This window comes from Taurulus bubalis, assembly GCF_910589615.1.
Source record: "Taurulus bubalis genome assembly, chromosome: 10".
In the NCBI taxonomy this organism is placed as follows: domain Eukaryota; kingdom Metazoa; phylum Chordata; class Actinopteri; order Perciformes; family Cottidae; genus Taurulus; species Taurulus bubalis.
In genome coordinates this window covers 9,341,282-9,360,582 of record NC_136598.1, presented here as the reverse complement: position 1 = coordinate 9,360,582, position 19,301 = coordinate 9,341,282, and the positions used below count along the sequence as shown (strand labels likewise).

At 41.1% G+C, this 19,301-nt stretch overlaps 1 protein-coding gene across 1 annotated transcript; it reads right to left on the bottom strand.

Moving 5' to 3' along the window:
• Window positions 1-515: 515 nt before the first annotated feature.
• urb1 (URB1 ribosome biogenesis homolog) lies at window positions 516-15,113 on the bottom strand (the record flags this gene model as incomplete). Its single annotated transcript, XM_079225360.1, has 39 exons — window positions 516-1,268; window positions 2,101-2,670; window positions 3,446-3,687; window positions 3,856-4,062; window positions 4,176-4,285; window positions 4,394-4,537; window positions 4,732-4,838; window positions 5,044-5,155; window positions 5,242-5,402; window positions 5,498-5,600; window positions 5,800-5,968; window positions 6,081-6,144; window positions 6,225-6,335; window positions 6,442-6,629; window positions 6,735-6,793; window positions 6,876-7,062; window positions 7,141-7,345; window positions 7,465-8,302; window positions 8,419-8,604; window positions 8,685-8,903; window positions 9,010-9,209; window positions 9,426-9,584; window positions 11,069-11,207; window positions 11,325-11,441; window positions 11,706-11,825; window positions 11,947-12,059; window positions 12,169-12,294; window positions 12,405-12,531; window positions 12,624-12,797; window positions 12,905-13,042; window positions 13,142-13,337; window positions 13,419-13,549; window positions 13,646-13,771; window positions 13,862-13,947; window positions 14,031-14,127; window positions 14,224-14,353; window positions 14,460-14,611; window positions 14,698-14,837; window positions 14,990-15,113. 39 exons carry the CDS (start codon window positions 15,111-15,113, stop codon window positions 1,078-1,080), a joined length of 6,768 nt encoding a protein of 2,255 aa, XP_079081486.1. The 3' UTR covers window positions 516-1,077.
• Between the last annotated feature and the right edge of the window lie 4,188 nt (window positions 15,114-19,301).

Here is a 19,301-nt window from a genome sequence, read left to right as displayed (position 1 = left end):
GATGTTTGTAATGGAGAACTCAACCAGCGCTGTTCCCTATGAATGGGAATACTATTATGATTACCTTGATCCTGTGATTGTGGATGAGAGCAAACTGAAGTACAACAAATGTAAGTCTTTATGCTTTATAAGATATTTGTATTTGCCATCTTGTATTAATGAAGATAACAAGTTTTCCTCTTCCCTTTCAGATTCAATTGTTATAATATTTTGGATAATTCTGGCAGCTTTCGTGGGATTCCTCTTTCTCAGTTTGAATCTAATGTCTCATAGTGGAAACTTGCCACGGTAAGTGTGATTCATGCATGATCTTTCAAAGTCTCCCTACCTTGAATTAGAGGTAGAGGAAAGTGGTTACCAACACATAATTAAGGCATATATGCTTAATTAGGCCACGCAACAAAGCTCTACGTAACTTTCAAAATGTCTTATTATTGTTGCAGAAGTCACAGATTCAGAAGACGACACAGAACATCAACTGCTTGACGTGAGGCCGAATCTGAATGAGAGTACTGTTTATGGATGTGAACAGAAATTTTAAAAATTGAGGCGATGAAGACAAATATAAAATCGGAATAATGAAAACAAAACCTTGAAGATGTTGTGGGAAACAAAGAAATTTGAGATCAAAGGTTGAGGCGGTGTGTAAGAAAGAGTATCCAATTATTTGTCTTTCTTTCCATTTCACTGAATAAGTGCAAGGCTACCTGAACAGAATATGTAACTATTATTGTGAACTTTAATCTGCAGTTTGTGTACATGTGAACTCTGCGCTAGTAGTTAAAAGTTCAACGAGTGCATTTTATTGTGCTTCATCATGAAGGAAGCTTTACTGCATTGGGTCCAATTTATTAAATGTGGTCCACCACACCTTTTGTTATAAAACACCATTTTCACATACACGGTTTAAAATAAAAAAGACATATTTATTGTAAATCAACATTTTTATTACAGAGGATTTTACAAGATACGTTCAATCTTTTTACAAGAACCAAACAAAGCAGCAAAATAAATGAATTCAAGCTTTCTTGGCATTACGTCTATTTTACTGAGCACAGTTGTGTTCTCTTGTAATATTTAACTTTTCATAGTCATGATGTCATTACAGATGGCTCTGATGGCTGTTTGAGTCAGTAATGATTTGGATGCTTTCTGTTTCTTACTCTTGGCTTTGGTCACCAAAGTGACATGAGACAGGAACAGCTCTGCTGACGTGGCTCCACTCCACAGCTCATGGATGTACGACGAACACAGAAACAGCCCCGCTCCTGCAAAGGGGAAAACAAGAGGCTTAATTAAGTCACACTACAATGTACTAATACTTAGTCATCTTCCAAAATAAACATGCATCTACTCATGTTTTATGTGTTTTTAATATTTTAGTTAGTATACATTTTTACTTTAATAGAGTAGGTATACCTTCTCAAAATCAAGTTTCTCCTCCATATTATTTCAAATGTGGCACGTATAGTGCGACATAATTAAACAGACTTCTAACAAAGTTTAACAACAAGCACCACCTCACTTGCTATTTGATGGAAACTACAATAAATGTTGCAAAACTTAAGGTCCTTGACCACTTTCATTGTCCACTGCTAAATTGGACAAAGTTAAATGCTATTGTATTCATAGAAAACTAAAAATCTGAATCAGTACCACATAGTGATAAACAGTCATGGGACACGTCACATGTATTTTACTACATACATTTTGTAGCTCATCAATAAAAAGCAAAACATATTTTAAAAAAAAGTATTCTTGTAATGTAAAAAAACTCCTGGATCCAGTTGCACATCAAAAACTGATCATATGTTATTGGGGCACAGCCCAAATTTTGCTAAAGATTTTTGGGGATCTGGAACTCTAAAATAACTTTACGTCTTGTGGATTTCCCTTCCAATGTCATTTTTGGCCCTCGGTCAAAAGCTTGGCACCGCTGCCCTAAAAGTCTCTAACTCCAGTGTTTCAATACAACAGTATTCATAGTAGGGGAGTGGAAAAGTGAGTAAGTGAGGCATAGCATTTTAACAGTATGGTATAGTTTGATATGCACACTAGCAGTCATAGAAAGGGTCTGTGAATAAGGCGGCAGGTTCTTACCACGTCTAGCCTGATCATGTGCGTCTTCTGGCAGGCAGGCAGAGACGACTGCCTGGTGCAGCTCTGGAAGGTGGCCTTGGGCCTCGAGTAGATGTATCATAATGGTGGTAAACAGCTGGAGGGTTTCCACTCTTTCTGAAAGGCTGGAGTGACACTGCGCTTCAAAGGCCTGATGGTAGAGTCGAAGGATGTCCGCTTTCATGCCAAAATCGAGAAGCACAGCACTCACAACTTCCCTGTGTTTTATCACAGCCTTTTCGACCCAGTGCAAGAACTCTTTTGTTCTGTTTTCGTCATACGAGTCCTCCACCAAGCACCTCAGAGACCACTTGGTGAGCAGGTGTGCAGTATCACCAGCCAACTGACTCGGATCCAGTTTGTCTCCTGGCTGGGGTTCAGAGAGGGGAAACACAGGCTCCCAGTGCACAAGGATACCGGCGAGGTAAAATTTACTCTCTGTCAGGAGACTTTCTTCTTGTTTCTTAGTGTCGGCATCTTCTGCCAGGTTCTCTTTACGTGTGTGGGCCTGGGAAAAGGGGCCTTTACCTCTGGCCTTATCCTTCTTAATCCCTGAGAAGCAAGATGAACAAAATCATGTTTATGCCATTAAAGATACAAGGGATGACTTAGATACTGTAGAGCGGAACACACTTTGAAATTCTAAAAGGTCCAGCATGTAATGTTATCCCACGCAAGAAATTGATACTTGTTTCTTTTCATTTCCCTACAGAGAAGAGAGCAAAGGGTCGGCAAAAGAGCAGCCATCTTGGAGCAGTTGGTGACCTGTTGCGGGCCTGCAGGGTTTAAACTTTATAACATAGGCGCTTCATTGTAGGGCCTGAAAGCCTCATATCAAATATTCAGCATAGGTTGTGGGAATTAATGTCAGCTCTTTTGGCCATTATAAAAGCTCATAGGATTAGCAGAAAATGATTTCAACAGAATGGAATACATTGCAAAAGACTTCTGCTATATTAGAAAAATAGTTTTCTTTTGTCCAGAATCTATAATCTTTAGTTAACAGTAATGTCATTATCAAAGCTATGCAAAAGACCTGTTTGAGCAAGAGTGACTACAAAATAACTTGTGAAAAACAATAATTATGAAGTAATTAAACCTCAATTGTAAGCATTGCAACTAGTTGGGTCATATGGTTTTCATGACAATTAGTCATATGTCAAAACCTATAATGTGTCTGTCATGTTCATATTGGTAAGCGTTTTTTCTCCTGTTGCTTTGAAATGCATCCACAAAGTCCTTGTCCACCTCTTTAGAAGACAGACAACCATCAAAACATTTGCAAAACCTTCTCAGTTTGTTCAAGGACACACTCAATGACACTCACCCAGCAATTCCCGTACTCTGTGTTTTTCACACACAGCTTGGATTTGGGTGAGGAGTGGCGTGTTGCGGGACAGGGAGGCCCAACAGAGAAGCAGAGTGAGGGCTTCGGTACAAGAGAGAGACTGTGGGTGGAGCGTTAGCCAGTCAGCCCGTTTGTTGGCATTGACAGCTGTCCCATAATGCTTCAGTACAGAGCAAAGAGTCTGCAGAAACGAGCTGAGCTGAGCGGCCTTCACACGCAACCTGACAGGAGATCAAACAAACACTGACATCTTTCACCAAAAAACAGTTACGATCTACTACGTCATTTATATGTATTATTAAGATCTTGGCTCGAGTGCCTGCAGAGTGACTTAAACATGATGTTAAATTACATTTACATTTTCACTGTGATAGTTATGGCGCGCTTACCTGAGGTGACGGCTGATAGTTGTTGCCACACACAGAAACTCACTGATGAGTGGGAGTGGGAGGCACTTCACTGAGCTCCGAGGTTTCTCCTCTGTATAGGAGGTGGTCTTGGCTCCATCCACCGGGGTCTCCTTCTGCCCGAGGTTGGTAAACCACAGCACATGGAGCAGATCTATGATGGCACTCAGCAGCTGCTGGTCTAGATTCCTAAAGAGGATAATAATTACAGACTTAAGTAAATATGGAAATGGTTGACGAGTTATTGTAGTAACATGAATGACGATATCAAAATAAAGAGCCAAAATTGGAATGGACCGTACCTTTTTTCAACCATCTGTACTATCCAGGCTAGAAGCCCACAGTTCTTGGTGAGGTTGTACGCTGCTCTGGTCACACGGGCGGCCTGGCACAACACCCTGATAATCTGTGCCTAGTGGAGAGGGATATGTGAAACATATGCACATTAGACATTTCTATTCATGTGCATCTCTACTTCACTGCTCATGTGTTGCATCATTGTGATTCCCACAGTGTGTACCTGGCAGTGTTCATCACACAAAGGGCTGCTACTGAAACCTAAAAGGGTCTGAAAGATGCCCTGTTGTTCACACAGTTCATAGCAGTGTCCATCACTTATGCCTTCCTCCAACACACTCAAGATCCACTCCCGTTCCATTTTATGCTGCAGAGGGAATACAAAAAAAACAGACAATCAGTCATACTCTCACGGCTGACACCGCTGAAGAGATAACATCAGTTTTGAAAAAGCATGAGCTGAGCAAAACAAACAGATGAAGGTTAAATGTTGTGGACACAAGAAGAGTTTATTTGGACAATCATTTATTATTGAATATACTAGAAGATACTTTGGATTACCTCCAAGTCAAAGCCATAGAATAACTTGAAGAACTCAGGGACCCTTCTGAAGTCCAAACTCTGATGGGACAGCAGGAACCTGTTTAACACCATGTACATGTGGTCCTCTGGGAAATGAGGAAAAACAAGGAAAAGGTCAATGATACTTCATTATATACTGGATATAGAAATGCAACAAATAGAACATTCTAAAAGATTAAAATGTAAATGTTACTTTGAAAAAACAAAGTTCCTCATCAGTTCAGTAAAAGTCTAACTAATAATCTTTACGTCAAATCCCTCTGGTCAGAACAAGCTTTCAGAGTTACACACCAGGTTTAAGCATCTGCTGAGCCACTTTGGCGATGTAAGTGGTCAGGAGAAACGGAAGTCTTTGATTCGGCTGCCGAATCCCATTCTTCACCATGTCCATCAAGTATAGCAACTGTCCGATAAAAAAAAAAAAAACACTTGGTGACTTCCACACATAAAATATTGAAATACTCACACACCACCTCCCTCATACGTTACCTGTCTCTTCTCTCTGATCCGAGCTCCCTCTAAGTGTTGGTAGAAACAGCTTAGCACGTAGCACGCTGCCGCTCTCACTTTTGGGTCGTAGCTACTTAGAGCCATCACGGTTACACCGAGGGCATGACTGGATACAAACTTGAGGCAGTCAACCACACACTCTGTCACACAGAAAAGGGAAATAAATTACACATCTATAAAGCAGTGATAAGCTGAACTGATTTGGAGCGATGACACATCAATTCAATATATTCACCTGGCTGCAGTATGGTGCTGAATAGAGGCAGAAGAAAACGAGGATCATAGAAATCCACACGGTCCTCTCCTGCCTTGTTACAGTACAGCAGCTCCTTATTATCCTATAAGAGAGAACTATTTAGATATCCAAGGTTTATGCAAAGACCAACACATATGTTTCTCATTCATCCCTTTTCCTTTATCTGCTTAAGTTTCTTTAATATCCATCTCTTGAGATTTTTGCAGCCATCTGATCACGATGCATGTAAATGGAATTTCCTTTATGAGGTTCAAATAACTGAAAAACGAGGAATATCAAACCTGCAGGATGATTCTGCGTTGCTGGGGAAAGTGTGCAATCGTTTGGAGCATCCTGTCACTGTTCAGCAGGGCCAACAGCTCGTCTGAGCTCGCCTGCTTCCACAAAGAAGCTCCAAGGCTTTTCCTGGTCTTGTGGTGCTCCACAGCTGCTGGGCCCCACAAGAACGACCTGCAGTTGAAAACAAACATTCAGCATTTGCAAATAACAATAATACTTCAAGTTCATGCAAAGATATAAACCATTAAAAATGAAAAAAAATAACTTTTTCCCTGTTACTTACTGAAATTTCAGCAGACTGACATTGTTTCTTTCATATTCCTGAAGAAGCAGTAATAGTTTCTGATCTGCAAACCAAAACAAGATGTAAGAGGAAAGAAGGGCAAAAAACGCACAAAAACAACAACATTTAGATTTCCTGTTTTACCTGAAGTACTCAGTGTGACTCCATATGCTCCTAACAGAACAACAAAGTGATTCATGCTACAGACTGTTGGGCTTTTCTTCACCAAACAGAGAAGTAGGGACAATAGTGCTTCTGAAATGACACCAAAATAAGTTTATGTTATGTTTGATAATAAAATAAACAATTGAGGGATAAGTCAATTATTATTTTTCTCCATTCTATTCCGCTACATACATACCTTTAGTCTGACACACGCTCGGCTCTTCATCACAGTCCAACATGGTGGGCAGGAACAGAGAATGGCTGCTGGTCATCATGTGGAGGGTGGATAAAGGAATCAGATCCTTGTGGACTTCACTGCTCCCGTACATCACTTCCAACAGGTTGCTCAATGTGTTCAGAAAGTGATGATCTCTGTAGCGATATCTACAGTGGAATAATGTCTTTTAGGTCACGGATTTAAAAATAAATATAATCTTGAGATGCCTTTGAACAAACATCTAGCAAACTGGATTTAGACAAATATCTTACTTCAGTCCATTCTTTACAAAGCTGTTCCATTCAGATGCAGTGATGTCTTCAGCTGATGTCTGTGTAAAGAAGATATATTATGAAATGCATGAAATAAAAAAAAAACATAAAACATCCAGTATGTGAGGAAAATAAACCCACTAGGAGTCCTTGCAGTCTTTCCAGGATGCTTTGCTCCTGCTTTGACCACAAAGTAGCCGGATCTTTAGAGTGACTGAAAGCGGCTAGAAGACACTTTAGGGCAGCACTGATGACAGACTTCCTCCAGGTTTCTTGTTCTTCGGGGCAATCAGCCAGTTTCTCAGTGATGACATCAACTAGTTGCCATCTGAAAGAGAAAACAACATTCAGCCAATACCTTGTGACACTGATCATTTACATAAAAGTAACAAGAGTTAATTACTACCTTTCAAAACTGTCCACTTTTTGAAGAGCACTGGGCAGAGTGTTGATCAAGTCCCTGGTGTCCTTGATGTTTGCAGAGAGCTTGATCAGATTAGCTAGTGCTTCAGCAAGCTGAGCTCCAGAGTCTTCCGTCAGGTTTCCCAGAACACATTGGGACAATTTGGGGAGCAGTGCTTGCTTTAAGGCCTTTACAACCTCTTTTTGCACTACAAAACACAGAATTGGAGCATATCTGAATGAATATACAGATGCTGTTGAGATTCAAAATAGTGGCATAAATCCTAGGACTATATGCTTTAAGAGAAATACTTGTATTAGTACAAACCATCTTTAGGCCTGGCAGGATCCTCTCTACTTGCCACCTGGAGGTAGGTGTTGACGAGTGGAAGGAATGTTTCCATCTGATCCGAGAGCTTCTCCGTGTTTGCCGGCTCTAAGCACCACATCTCAAAGCAGAGGCGGTGTGTGGAGCAGTTCTGCAGCAGCAGAGAGCTGATGGCCTGAGTGTCTGGGAGAGGCCACTGGAGACAGTGCAGCAGCACATCTGTGTGGATGAGTTTAGCACTGCCAGGCTCACTCGACAGAGTCTGCAGCAGGAAGGCCTCCAGGGCAGAGCTGGAGCAGGACAGCAGCAGGGTGCTCAGGCCACGGAGGTGTGCTTGAGATAGACAGATGGCGTGGTCCGGGGAAGGGTTAGCTTTAGACTCCGTGAGGATCTGCAGCGCTGCTTGACCATAGACACTAAGCTCGGCTTGTGTGCCATCACTGCTGGGGGAGATTAGGCTCTCCTGGGGGAGGAACAGCAACTTGGAAACAACCTCTCTGAGATTGCAGGAGTCCATGTAGCTGTGCAAAGACAGGAGGGCCTGGAAAGGTCTGGACTGTTTTGTTGCTGCCTGGGACCCCGTCTCGATCAGTTCCTTGAGCACAGCCTTTTCTATAGCCCCCATGTAGCTACTTATAAGCTCCAGGCGACCAAGATCATGGAGAGTGGGGGTGCTGGTCTTCAGCAAGGCTAGAATGTCATCAGTCAGCTGAGCACACAGATGCTTTATCCTGACGGGGTTCAGAGTGTGAGGAGGCAAAGCAGCCAGCTCCAGAGACAGAAACCACTGCTCAAAACACGGATATTTGAAGATGGAGTCGAGGGCAGAAACAAGGATCTGAACACAGATGGCGTCATATTAGAATCAATAGTTCTCAAAATAAAAAGTAAACGTGATAACATTGGTCATAGTTGGAACATATTTGTTTTCCATGTAAAAGCTGAACTCCAAACCTGCTCTTTATTGCCTTCTACTGTGGACGTCTGGTTGAGTTCTAGGAAGAGGTCCGATCCGTCTTTGGAGTTCTCTGCTGCTGGCTCAGAACTTGTGTTCTTCTGAAAGCCTTGTAGCTTGGTCACCAAATCCAGGAGTATTCCCATCAAGGTCTGGAGAGGGGCAGTTCCTACGTCTTTGGAGAACTGTGCAGAAGGTAATGATGTGTTGTGTTTATTTTTAACTTAGTAGTGTACCGAGTCGTAAATTTGTTTTGTGCTCTTACCGTGCCAAGGTTTTCCACTGTTGATTTGATGTAAAGTAACATCTGCTTGATAGCTACTGGAAAATCAGTCATCAACATGGAAGCTAGAGTTCCTTCCACATTCTCCCGGAAGGCGGCCTCAAGCAAAGTGCTTGGTCCTCGGCTATATGCATCTTTCATCAGTGCAGTGAATGAAATGGGAGTTGGCAATCCCTTTAAATGGCATTCAGAGGACTTGAACTGCAAAACATACGAAAGAAAAGACAACAGTTATTTTCTACAGAAAGAAATAACAAGTATGTCACTCTTTAAGTTAAACAATTTCTTGGTTCCAACCAAAACGAACCAGTTGCTCCCGGCACTGCTGTGGTAGCCATTTGGAGTAGTACTGATGAAGGTGTATGACGGAGGGATGAGGAGACGCAGAGAGTTCTGCAGACACGAGCTGTTTATCGTACTGCAGCAGAGCCAAACAGAGGGGGAGCGGCTCTCTCTGACAGTGCAGGACATCTGAAAGCACTGCAGACAAGTACTCATATACAACCCCTGAGAAAAGAACATATTGTTATCAATGTTACAACATACTACACAATTAGATTTTAAAAACTTATCAGGGTGGAGAAATCCCTTTAAAAAAAAGGTGAAGTTGCACTTTATATGCAGCAAATTGTCAAGCTGAAATTAACCCAATAACCATTTTACAATCTATGTATGGCTCTGAACATTATGCCATTTATCCCAATTAAGGCAGAAGTACTTTACCCTTGTCCGCTGGCAGTTTGTTCCGGGCCTCCAGAGCAGCAGGCACCATCACACTGAATGGAAATGTCTGGATAATGAGGTCTTCACTCAGAGAGGGCCCGAGCTCCTCCATCTCACCATCATTACCCTCCAGAATGACATCCAGCATGTCTAAAACATCTAGAAGACAGCCAGTTGTCAGATTGTAAAAAAAACACAGACATGCATATGGCTGGAAGAAATTCACTTAGATTCAGTGGGGAACCGGCCAATAGAGGACCACGGGGCCTGGCCCTACCTTGAGCCACCCCAAAAAAAAAAAAAAAAAGATTTATAATATTATTAATTAGAAATATAATAATATTCATAAATTATACAAAATGGTCAGTATTTGTGTTTGTGAGGTACTAAATATACCCAGTAATATTTGTAAAATAGGATATCTGTGCGAAATATATGCTTTTCCTGCTTGTCCTCTCCACCCGTGCACGTCTCTGCTGCGCCGAATCAATTTGGCCCAATAAAGATGGGTCTAATAAGCAGTTTAGCCAATCACTGATTAAAGATATATATGAGCGACATACAATTTAGCCAATCAGCGTCCTAAAAAAAGACGCGCGTTCCCGTCTCTCGTTCTCGTCAGGGCTAGTCTCTCGAGGCGCCACCCGTTTTAACAACATGACAATGGCGAGTGCAAGCACTGCTCTTCAAAGGAGACCAAACACAGGACTGCGGTGAAGAAACACAATGAGGTGGATAAAAACAGGCACATGTTATCCAAAATAATTGATTATGTGAAGTTTTGTGGGGCTTTGAGTTGGCCTTGCATGACGAGTCTGACTCCTGAGTGCTGGCGGAGCACCGTAAGACAGCCGGCGTTTTTAAAGGCACGTCAAAGACGGCACAAAACGAGCTGTTTGACGGCATACTGTCGGTTATTATATGATATGCAAGTAACCCAATTTGTGTTCTGGCTTTAGAAACGGTTTGTCAATCAATGTTGTTGTTTTTGTTGCATGTGTTTTGCCTGCGTTAAGCTACATTTATCTTGTTTCCTGTAATATGAGATGCTTTTATTTTGAAGGCAGCTTGCAAGGTTAAAAAGGAAGTCGCAATGTGCTACTGAAAATATGGTCAGTTTTGTATACAAATTAGAAACGGTAACGGTATTAGCACTCTGCACTCTGCGGAAGAGGCACAATGTTAGTTAAAGTTGTAATAAATGTAATAACTGTGTATGTTTTAAAGAAATTGACGGGAGCGTTGGCTATGTGTGTGTGTGATGCAATTAATGCAAACGAGTAGTAAGCAAACATAATTATAGTTTTGTGCCTTTATACACAGCTCTTACATTGGTTTTGGGAATTTATCAATACATTTGAAATCATCAGTGCAAGGACTATCTTTCAGAGGGGTATGCAACATGATATATATATATATATATATATATATATATATATATATATATATATATATATATATACACTGAATTGTATTAATAAGATGTCATTATGCCAAAGTGTTGGAATAAATGTTAAATACTTAGTAGTAATGCGTGATACCTTTTTTTGCAATGAATCATACAGGGATGTTTGCTGAAATTGATTAGATGGCCCTACCAAAAAAAAATGCCACCAGCTTAGATTCCATCTTGAAATGCTCACCATCTATGTGTGAGACTGGGATGCTGGCAGCGTCACCCTCCTGGCTACTCAGGTTCGCTTGCAGATAAGCGGCCTCCTGGACCAGGCTGGCCACCTTATCTGTGTATGTGTAAGAATTACACACCAGTTTCCCTAATACCTAGAGAAAGAGACCAGAAATGTATTCCCAATTATAACGACTATACACAATGTCGGACCAACAGTAATAGACAGAAAAGTTGACACGTAAACACAGATGTTACGTAGATGGGCTCACCCTCTCCAAGAACTGGATGACAGCCTCTTGTTGGTGTGCCTCTATTCTGGCCAGCTGGTCGAGCCAAAGCTCAAGCTCATTCCAGGTGTACTCAAATACGCCACTGTCCTTTAGTACCTGAATATGAGGAAGGAATTAGAAAACGGCAGCCATTTCCCCCCTAAAACTGAGTTTCAGGATCACTTGCAGTTAATTATTTACTTTTGCCGATGCTGCTGTGCAGTTTGCCACATAATCATTTAGCTTCAGGCTCTTTCAAGTAATATGGACAAACTACTTGTCTCAACTGAAAGGAACGGTTTCCTGATGTTGCGGAAGAATTGTTGACATATTGTCTAGAAATGACGCTGTGCCCTCCGCTGAAAAAATAAAGTTCCTCACTTTTAGAACCAGCATCTGTGTGGATGTTTTCAGGTGGCTGCTGCTGCTGCTGACAAACATTTTGAGAAGCAGGTAAAGTACTGACTTCTCTCCAGACGACGATTCTGTATCTGCAACATCCTAGGAAGACGAAGCAATTCACAACACATTAGAAACAATGTTGACAACAAAGCAAAACCGTCTCAACAAAAATCACTGTACATTTTCCCCGTTATTAAATAAAACAGTGTAACGTCTTTACCTGTATGCGAAACCAGGTGAACTTGCTTGCAGGAAGATCTAAAGCCAACTGCAGTATTTGATACTGCAACACCGGGGGAACTTCTTCTCTCATTCCTTTCTCTGACACAATGCCTAGAGGAGGTTAAAAGAAATAGACTTTGAAGGCTTTGTTGGAGAACCACCAGCATCCTGCTTAAAAAATATAACTTAGATGAACTCAATAATAAAATAAAAGCATCACCTTTTAAGAGTTTGCTGAAGTCGAATTTGCACTGGCTAACCAGATGTGGTACTACCTTCTGGTAAAGACATATGACCTGAAGAATCAGAGTCTTCAGCAGGATTACCTCCGCTGTCTCTGCAACTGCTGGACACAAAACAAAAACAAAAAAAATCAAATGTTTTTTTCTGGTCATACCCTTTACTTTACAGGACTGATTAGAAGAAACAATATACATGTAATGTAATTGTTATTACCAGGCACTTTATTATCCGTCTGTTCAGCATTCCCTTCAGTTTTGGTCTCTTTTTCTTCGCCATCTGTCTTTTCCTTCTTGCTAAGCGACTGCCACTTTGCAACTATGCTTGTCATATCGGGCAAAATCTGGAACAGAGCATGAACAGTAGTGACTTGAGTTGTTTAATGGTGCATCCTTATTATTTGTGGGTCTTATTACAGCTCTTTCCTAAGCTTACCTTGCTGAGAGTATCCCTGTACTGCACTACCAAATCTCCCATCATATCAATAGTGTATACATCTGAGCTGTGCCACTGAGACTTATCCAAAAGGTACTCCATATTCACGTTGGCTCTTTTCAAGATGAAATTCATCATGGACAGAGTTGTGAGCTGCACTGCTGTGTTGGCAAGCTGTCAGATAGAAGAAGAGATATTCGGATTACATGACAAAGTATTGTTTGTTTTCAGTGTTTTGTTACTTTGATCGATTCACTTCATCACGAGACTCGGTCACTTACACTGAGGCCCTGTGTGAAGAAGGTCTTGTTACAGACCGGAGGAAGAGATATCATCATGATCATGGACAACAGGCGGGGGAGGGGGATGACCTCACGAGTTTGGAAGACTGTGGAAATCTCTGGCTGGGCTTCGTAGATCTGACATATGGAGGATCATTGTTTTGTTGTTTTGGAAATAGACAACCTAGATATGATCAAACACTGAAAGAGCCTCATGAAAATCAAATCTACTATTACCTTTTTAAGTAACTTGACGTTGTCCTGCCAAGCACTTTTGAGGCGGGGGGTGTATGAATACTGAGTCTCTTGAAAGTATCTGGCCAGCATGTCAGGGCTAGCTTTCAGCACATTCACCACCAGATCCGTCACCAACTCATCCTCTGTCGCCTGCTTCTGCCCCACCAAGAACTGAAGCAAGACAATGTTGCCAGATCTGTAAAAAATTAAAATGATTTCATCAGCATGAGGAGTCTCCAGCAGAGTGCGACGTAAACTTGAATCTCTGATGACTTACCTGCCAGCTGTGCCAAAGCTGGCATCATGAAAGCTGATCCCATGCTTACGAGAGCAACACAGGTCCAGAAGGAAACCGTGAGCAAGTTCCCGGATGACTGATATCCCAGCATGCTCTGAGTCCTCTAACAGCTTTAAGACAATAAAAAAAATTTAGACCCACAGGTTGAAAAGCTAATTTACACAGAGCCTTTGTTCAAACAAGAAGTCAAAACGTAAATAACTCACTCTGTCATCATCAGTGGTTGCATCCACAATCCCATTCCATTTATAGAGAGATGCTACATTGGCCAGTACAACAGGTGTGAAGAAACGCACTTTCTGTGTTTTACTTATGGCCTTGTTAAGCACAACCTGCAGCAAGACAAATACCAATGCATAGAATCATTAAATCCATTCATTCATTCATTTTTAAATGGAAAGTCTAAACTGCTGAGCACTTACTCTAGTCTTCAGTGTGGACAAAATCAGATTGACCATGGACATCCTGTCCTCCTTCAGACCTGTGCTCAGGATCTCTGGCAGGAGTTCTGACACACAAAAATGAGCTTGTCATCAACAAACCTGAGATGAGAGTATGTTGTGTAAATTACGATGCATATCAAATTATTACCTTTGCTTTCTAGTATCTGTCCAACTGTAGCATTATCTCCAGACACCAAAAAGGACAGGACAAACTGGATGAAAGCCATGCGGACGTCAGGTCTTCCCTGAAGAATTAACAGAGACGAATGTAAGCATACATATCCGCAGAACCCAACAAACATGCTGGAAACTGAAATGAAAAGACAAATTATGCAACACACCCTCTTATCCTTTCTCTTTGCCAGTCCAGACAGAGCTTTATTGATGTGAATGTGACTTAGGATCTCTCTGGCAGCTTCTGGACCCTGAGTGACCGAGGCGGACAGGAGACTGAGGCACTGACGGACAAACCTGTGCACAAAGGAAAATACAAGATTAGTGCAATGGGCAGAGGACAAAAATAAACTGTGCTGAGGACTGACATGGGATGGCACTGTAGTGAAGGCGTTCCACCAACCTGTGATTTTCTGAATGGAAAGATCCCTGCAGTAGTTTCACGTAGCTAGAAACAGTCTTTTTCACTATAGCATTGCCAACCATGCTGAAGTGGGACAAGTCACTCGCTGTCCTGAGAAGGATCATCTCCAAGCTCTCAAAAATCAGCATCATCTGGACAGAAGCAGGATTTAGAGCTTTACACGTACAAAAACAGGCAACCTAAAACTGCAGTCCCATTCACTGAGAAAAGTACTTACCTCGCTCTCTATATGCTTTTCGCTCTCCAGCAATTTGAATATTTCTGCACACTCCATAGAGATTTTAATATAACCTTCCACCACATCATACAGGTCAGGGCATGGCAGCTTCTTAGCGGTTGATATGAATGTCTCCAGGCCTACAGGCGATACAAAGTAAGAATTAGCCAAAGCAAAAAAAAGGGGACATGATGCTGAGATACTAGCTAACTGCACACAAGAAGATGAACGGATATACAAATAAATGTACGAATCACTGCTGTGAGACGTGAGTAACAAGCTGCACACTCACCCTTCATGGCTGTGGTGGGCTCCTTAAGCATGGCTTTGAATAAAGTCCCATTGAACTCCGGGACTTCTTTTTTCGCTGCAGTGTTTGACTCCGCGGAGTCTTCGCTTTGGCGCTTTTTACCCATTTTAATACGAATACAAATAGATAATAGTGACTTCTAGTTGTTCTTACACCACTGCCATAAAAGTTCTGTCACAGTGACCCACGTTGGTCTGTAAACAGAAAGCCGTCCAACGAAAATGTCGCCCGGTCGGAAACATTTGCTCCTGAACAACAGTTCCGCGTCGTTTGTGTTCCGCTTCCTAAAAAAAAGGATACATATCCAGGCATAACAACAACAAAAACACACATTGAGTGTTTCACATTCTTCATATACATCCTGTTAAGGTTAGGCTATAGCAAAGATAACACATACTTGATCCATTTTGTTGAAACACATTCACATTCTGGCATTTACTATTTCATAAGAAACTGAAACAGATTATTATATATGCATATATACACTCAGTTTTCAACATGCCTTGTTTTAGTTTCATTCCATTACAGCATCATTTGGGGGAAATTTCTGAGACCATGTAGATGTGGTAGCTTTGAAGAGTGTCGTTTACAACCAAAGGGAAGCCTCTTCTCAGTTATTCTTTGCAGATTACATCTTTGCAGACATTGCCTAACCACTCAAAATGGAAAATAGCATCATCAAATCTATACAGTTTGTGTTCTCCAGAATAAATATACTATTGTAGTTGCTGTTCAGTTGTATGGCCACCAGGGGGCATTCTTGCGTTAATTGAGATCAGGTAGATGAGTATTCAGCAGATGTCCAGATTATTCAAGAGGGGATACAGGATACACTCCAGTCAGACAGACATGCTGGGACCACCGTGGGATGCAGGTGCAACATGATGGATGGTGTAAGGTGTGAGGAACCTCCAGATGCACAGTGTTAAGACATACCTATTTTAGATTCACTGTGAGGTTGGGCCTGAAGGCAGTCTGCTATTGTCTGGGATGTTACTAGGGATTCTGGTAATTTGATTACAGCTCACTGCTGCACGTACTATAAAACACATCTGCCTGTGGTGAAGAAACCACCAAATCACTCAGAAGCCATTTATAGAATAAAGGTCCTAAACTAGGCAAATATGGCTCTACCTTTGATACAATACCCTCTGAACTATCTGCGATATGACAGGGCGGAGCATATTAAAGCTTCACTTTGAGTTCATGGTTCTGTTTTCACAATTTAATTACACAGCTCCTGTAAATATGCAGCTGAACAAACTTGTGCAAAAGAATTAGAACTAATTTAACAAATGTTTCACTTTTTTGTTTATAGTAAACAGCAGAAGTAATGAGACCAACACACTACCTTGTCTCAAGTGTTATGTATTTCTGAGGTGCACAAAGTGAAAGAGACTATATACTGTGTATATACAGTATATACATATAACTTAGTTTTTTGAATGAATGTTATACCCTGCTCTCTGATGCAACATAGTCAAAGAGTGATTGCTAGCTTGTTCACAGCAGATTATTTAGTGAGATATGGCATAACAGATTTAAATATGTCTTTAATCGTGGTGCAGGAATATCAAACTGTGCTAGATAATATACAAATGCAAAATACAACGTGATGAATAATGAATTGCAATGATGCATTGATGTATTATAGTAACATTATAATGTTTGGCTTGTGTCTGGACTTTAGAATGATAGAACCCCAGGATGTTGAACAATGTGTGCAAAGGACAAGTACAAAAAACAAGCACAATGAACAAGCATTGAAGTCGTTGCTCATATTATTAATCCTTTATAAGCAGGGTCTGTTTCTGTTTTCTCGGTAGTACACCTGATTTTTTTTAATGTTCCTCTAATATAGCAGCTGTCCAGGGTACTGCCCGTGGAAACGAGGAACCTTTATCTGAGTCATAGCTGAGCAAATATTTCGGGGTCTAAATAAGCCGAACATGGCAGTAATTCCACATATTTTTCCTCCATTTTAAAATTTATGATAAAAGGAACACAATGCCAATATGAAATTGAAATGTTGATCAGGTTTCAGGGATTTTGTGAGTAGTTAGGTTTGATAATATTGTGTTATTACGCTTTGTTGATACACAGCAATCTGGAATAAGTTTTCATTCTACATTATTTGGCAGAATTTCTTTTTGGGCTTGACTTTTAAGCCTGAGTTGTGATATTGAGCTGTACAAATGAATTAAACTTGGCTGGACTCTTGTTGTAATGAATATTAATTTTCCAACTTTTGTTCCACAGTTGAATCATACATACATTTACTGCACTCATAAATTATGCTCTTCATGATTCCAGTTGTGGGAGAGGCTCGAAGTCAGAACAGACACTCTCTCTATATCTACCTCAGGTTTGTCTAAGTTGTGAATTTATGTGTACGGTAAATTATTTCTTTGAAAAATAAGAAATATGGTGTGTTGACATCTAAGATAAGCTTCTGGACTTTTTTTATTCCCAGCCAGCTACTTTTGAGACTTTGTATGGCTTGAGATTTGTTTTGAAATTGCTTCTGGTGCTATTTACTTGACCAAAAGTATTGACTAATTATTCATTGTTGAACTCCATCCACTTTGTCATGGATGCTTTTTCTGACCGTTAGCTGTTTCCTGCCTTTCTTGTGGGCGGCCTGGTGAGACATGAGTCTCTATTAGCTCTTGGATATGTGCGCTAAACTGGTGTGTATCTGAACCTCAAGGCATGGACATTTAATGCATACGAGAGAAATCTGCTGTGCTCCTTTTATAGGACCTGTTGTTGAAGTGCTCTTGCAGTGGGACCAACCAAGCCATGCTGTATGAGAGAGGAAGCAGGAGTGGCATAGCTATGCAAAGCCTTTTCCGGTCCATAAATGCCATGTTTATTTTTGAAGTTCTGGCCTGGTGTGCACCACTTCTCTTTTAAAGAAAATGGTGGGTGTATAAAGCCTGTCACGGCGCTGACAGGGATGGTCAGGACTTTATAGCCCTGGGATGTAGGAGCAGGATGTTCATCAGTTCAAAGAGGTTTTAGCCACGTGGAGCTCAGGCTGAGTGATCATGTCAGCAGAAAGGCAAACTTCTTCCCTTCTGGAAAAGAGAAAAGTGTTATTTATGACATTGGTGTCCTCTATGCCACAATGTGGTACACTACTCAGCACTGATATATGATGGTAAAAAAGCATATAAATGTAGAAATTGAGAATCATTTTTGCTGAATACATTAACATTTATGTTTTTACGAGTTATCATCTTTCAAGTTTTTATGACAAAGTTTGAGAGAGTTTCATTTATTTCATATAAAACACACTTACAGATTACACACCCCTCTCTTTAACTGGTACAACTGTAAATCACAAGGTTATATACTATACTTGTGTTTACTTCCTCCATTACGATGCCAATAGCGCAACTGGGTCTAGATAGAGACGCTGGGTGGTTTCCAAAGAGTTCTTTTCCACAGCTGAAGCCACTTTACCATGCTTGTTTCCACCACAGTAAACCACAGCCCCTTCTGTGAGGTTGCAGCGCTTCCGTTGTGCGCCTCTCCGAGCCTCTCATAGCCTCTCAGGCCCGCCTCATGATAACACTACGGCCAACGCTGTCAAAAGATCAAAGATCACCCCACGCCTAACAAACAGTGAGACACTTGGCCTATCAGAAACATCTGGGAGTGGTTGGCTGCAGCTGTTGGCGCATGCCCACACCCTAGCACCAATCAGGACTCAGGCCAGATGGGGAGATCATCTCACGTAAGGTACAGATGTTTCTGTTCCTCACCCCAAGGCGACATAGGATGCTTTCTGAAGTCCAATTATATTTAGAATGTTTGTACTGCACCCAGATTGGGTTCAGTGCTTTGGGATATGCCACTGGCTTGTGGGTTGTCACTATTCAGCAAGCTGATTGAAAACAGTGCTGCTTGCAAAATGCTTTTGAAAAACAGTGCAAAGATGGAAATTCTTTCCAAATCGATGAGTGCGAACCACTAAATATCCCCTAGTCTGACCCTACTGATGATATAGAGGCGAGAATGTTGCAGAATCTTTTTCATTCTACATAATAAGCACTTATATTGCAGTTCTGGAAATACTCTGCCTGAAATTGGTGCTTGTTGAAGAAATGTTTACCACGGGACACTTCATTACATCCCATATTCTCTCAATGCTGAATTCAAACAGCTGTTTCACTGAATTATTGCTGTGACGCTCCCACAGTAGAAAAATGTGAATCATGTGCAGAAATGACACTCAAATGCAGGTAAAAGCCCAAAAATCCTATGTGGTAAAAAAAAAAAAAAAAAA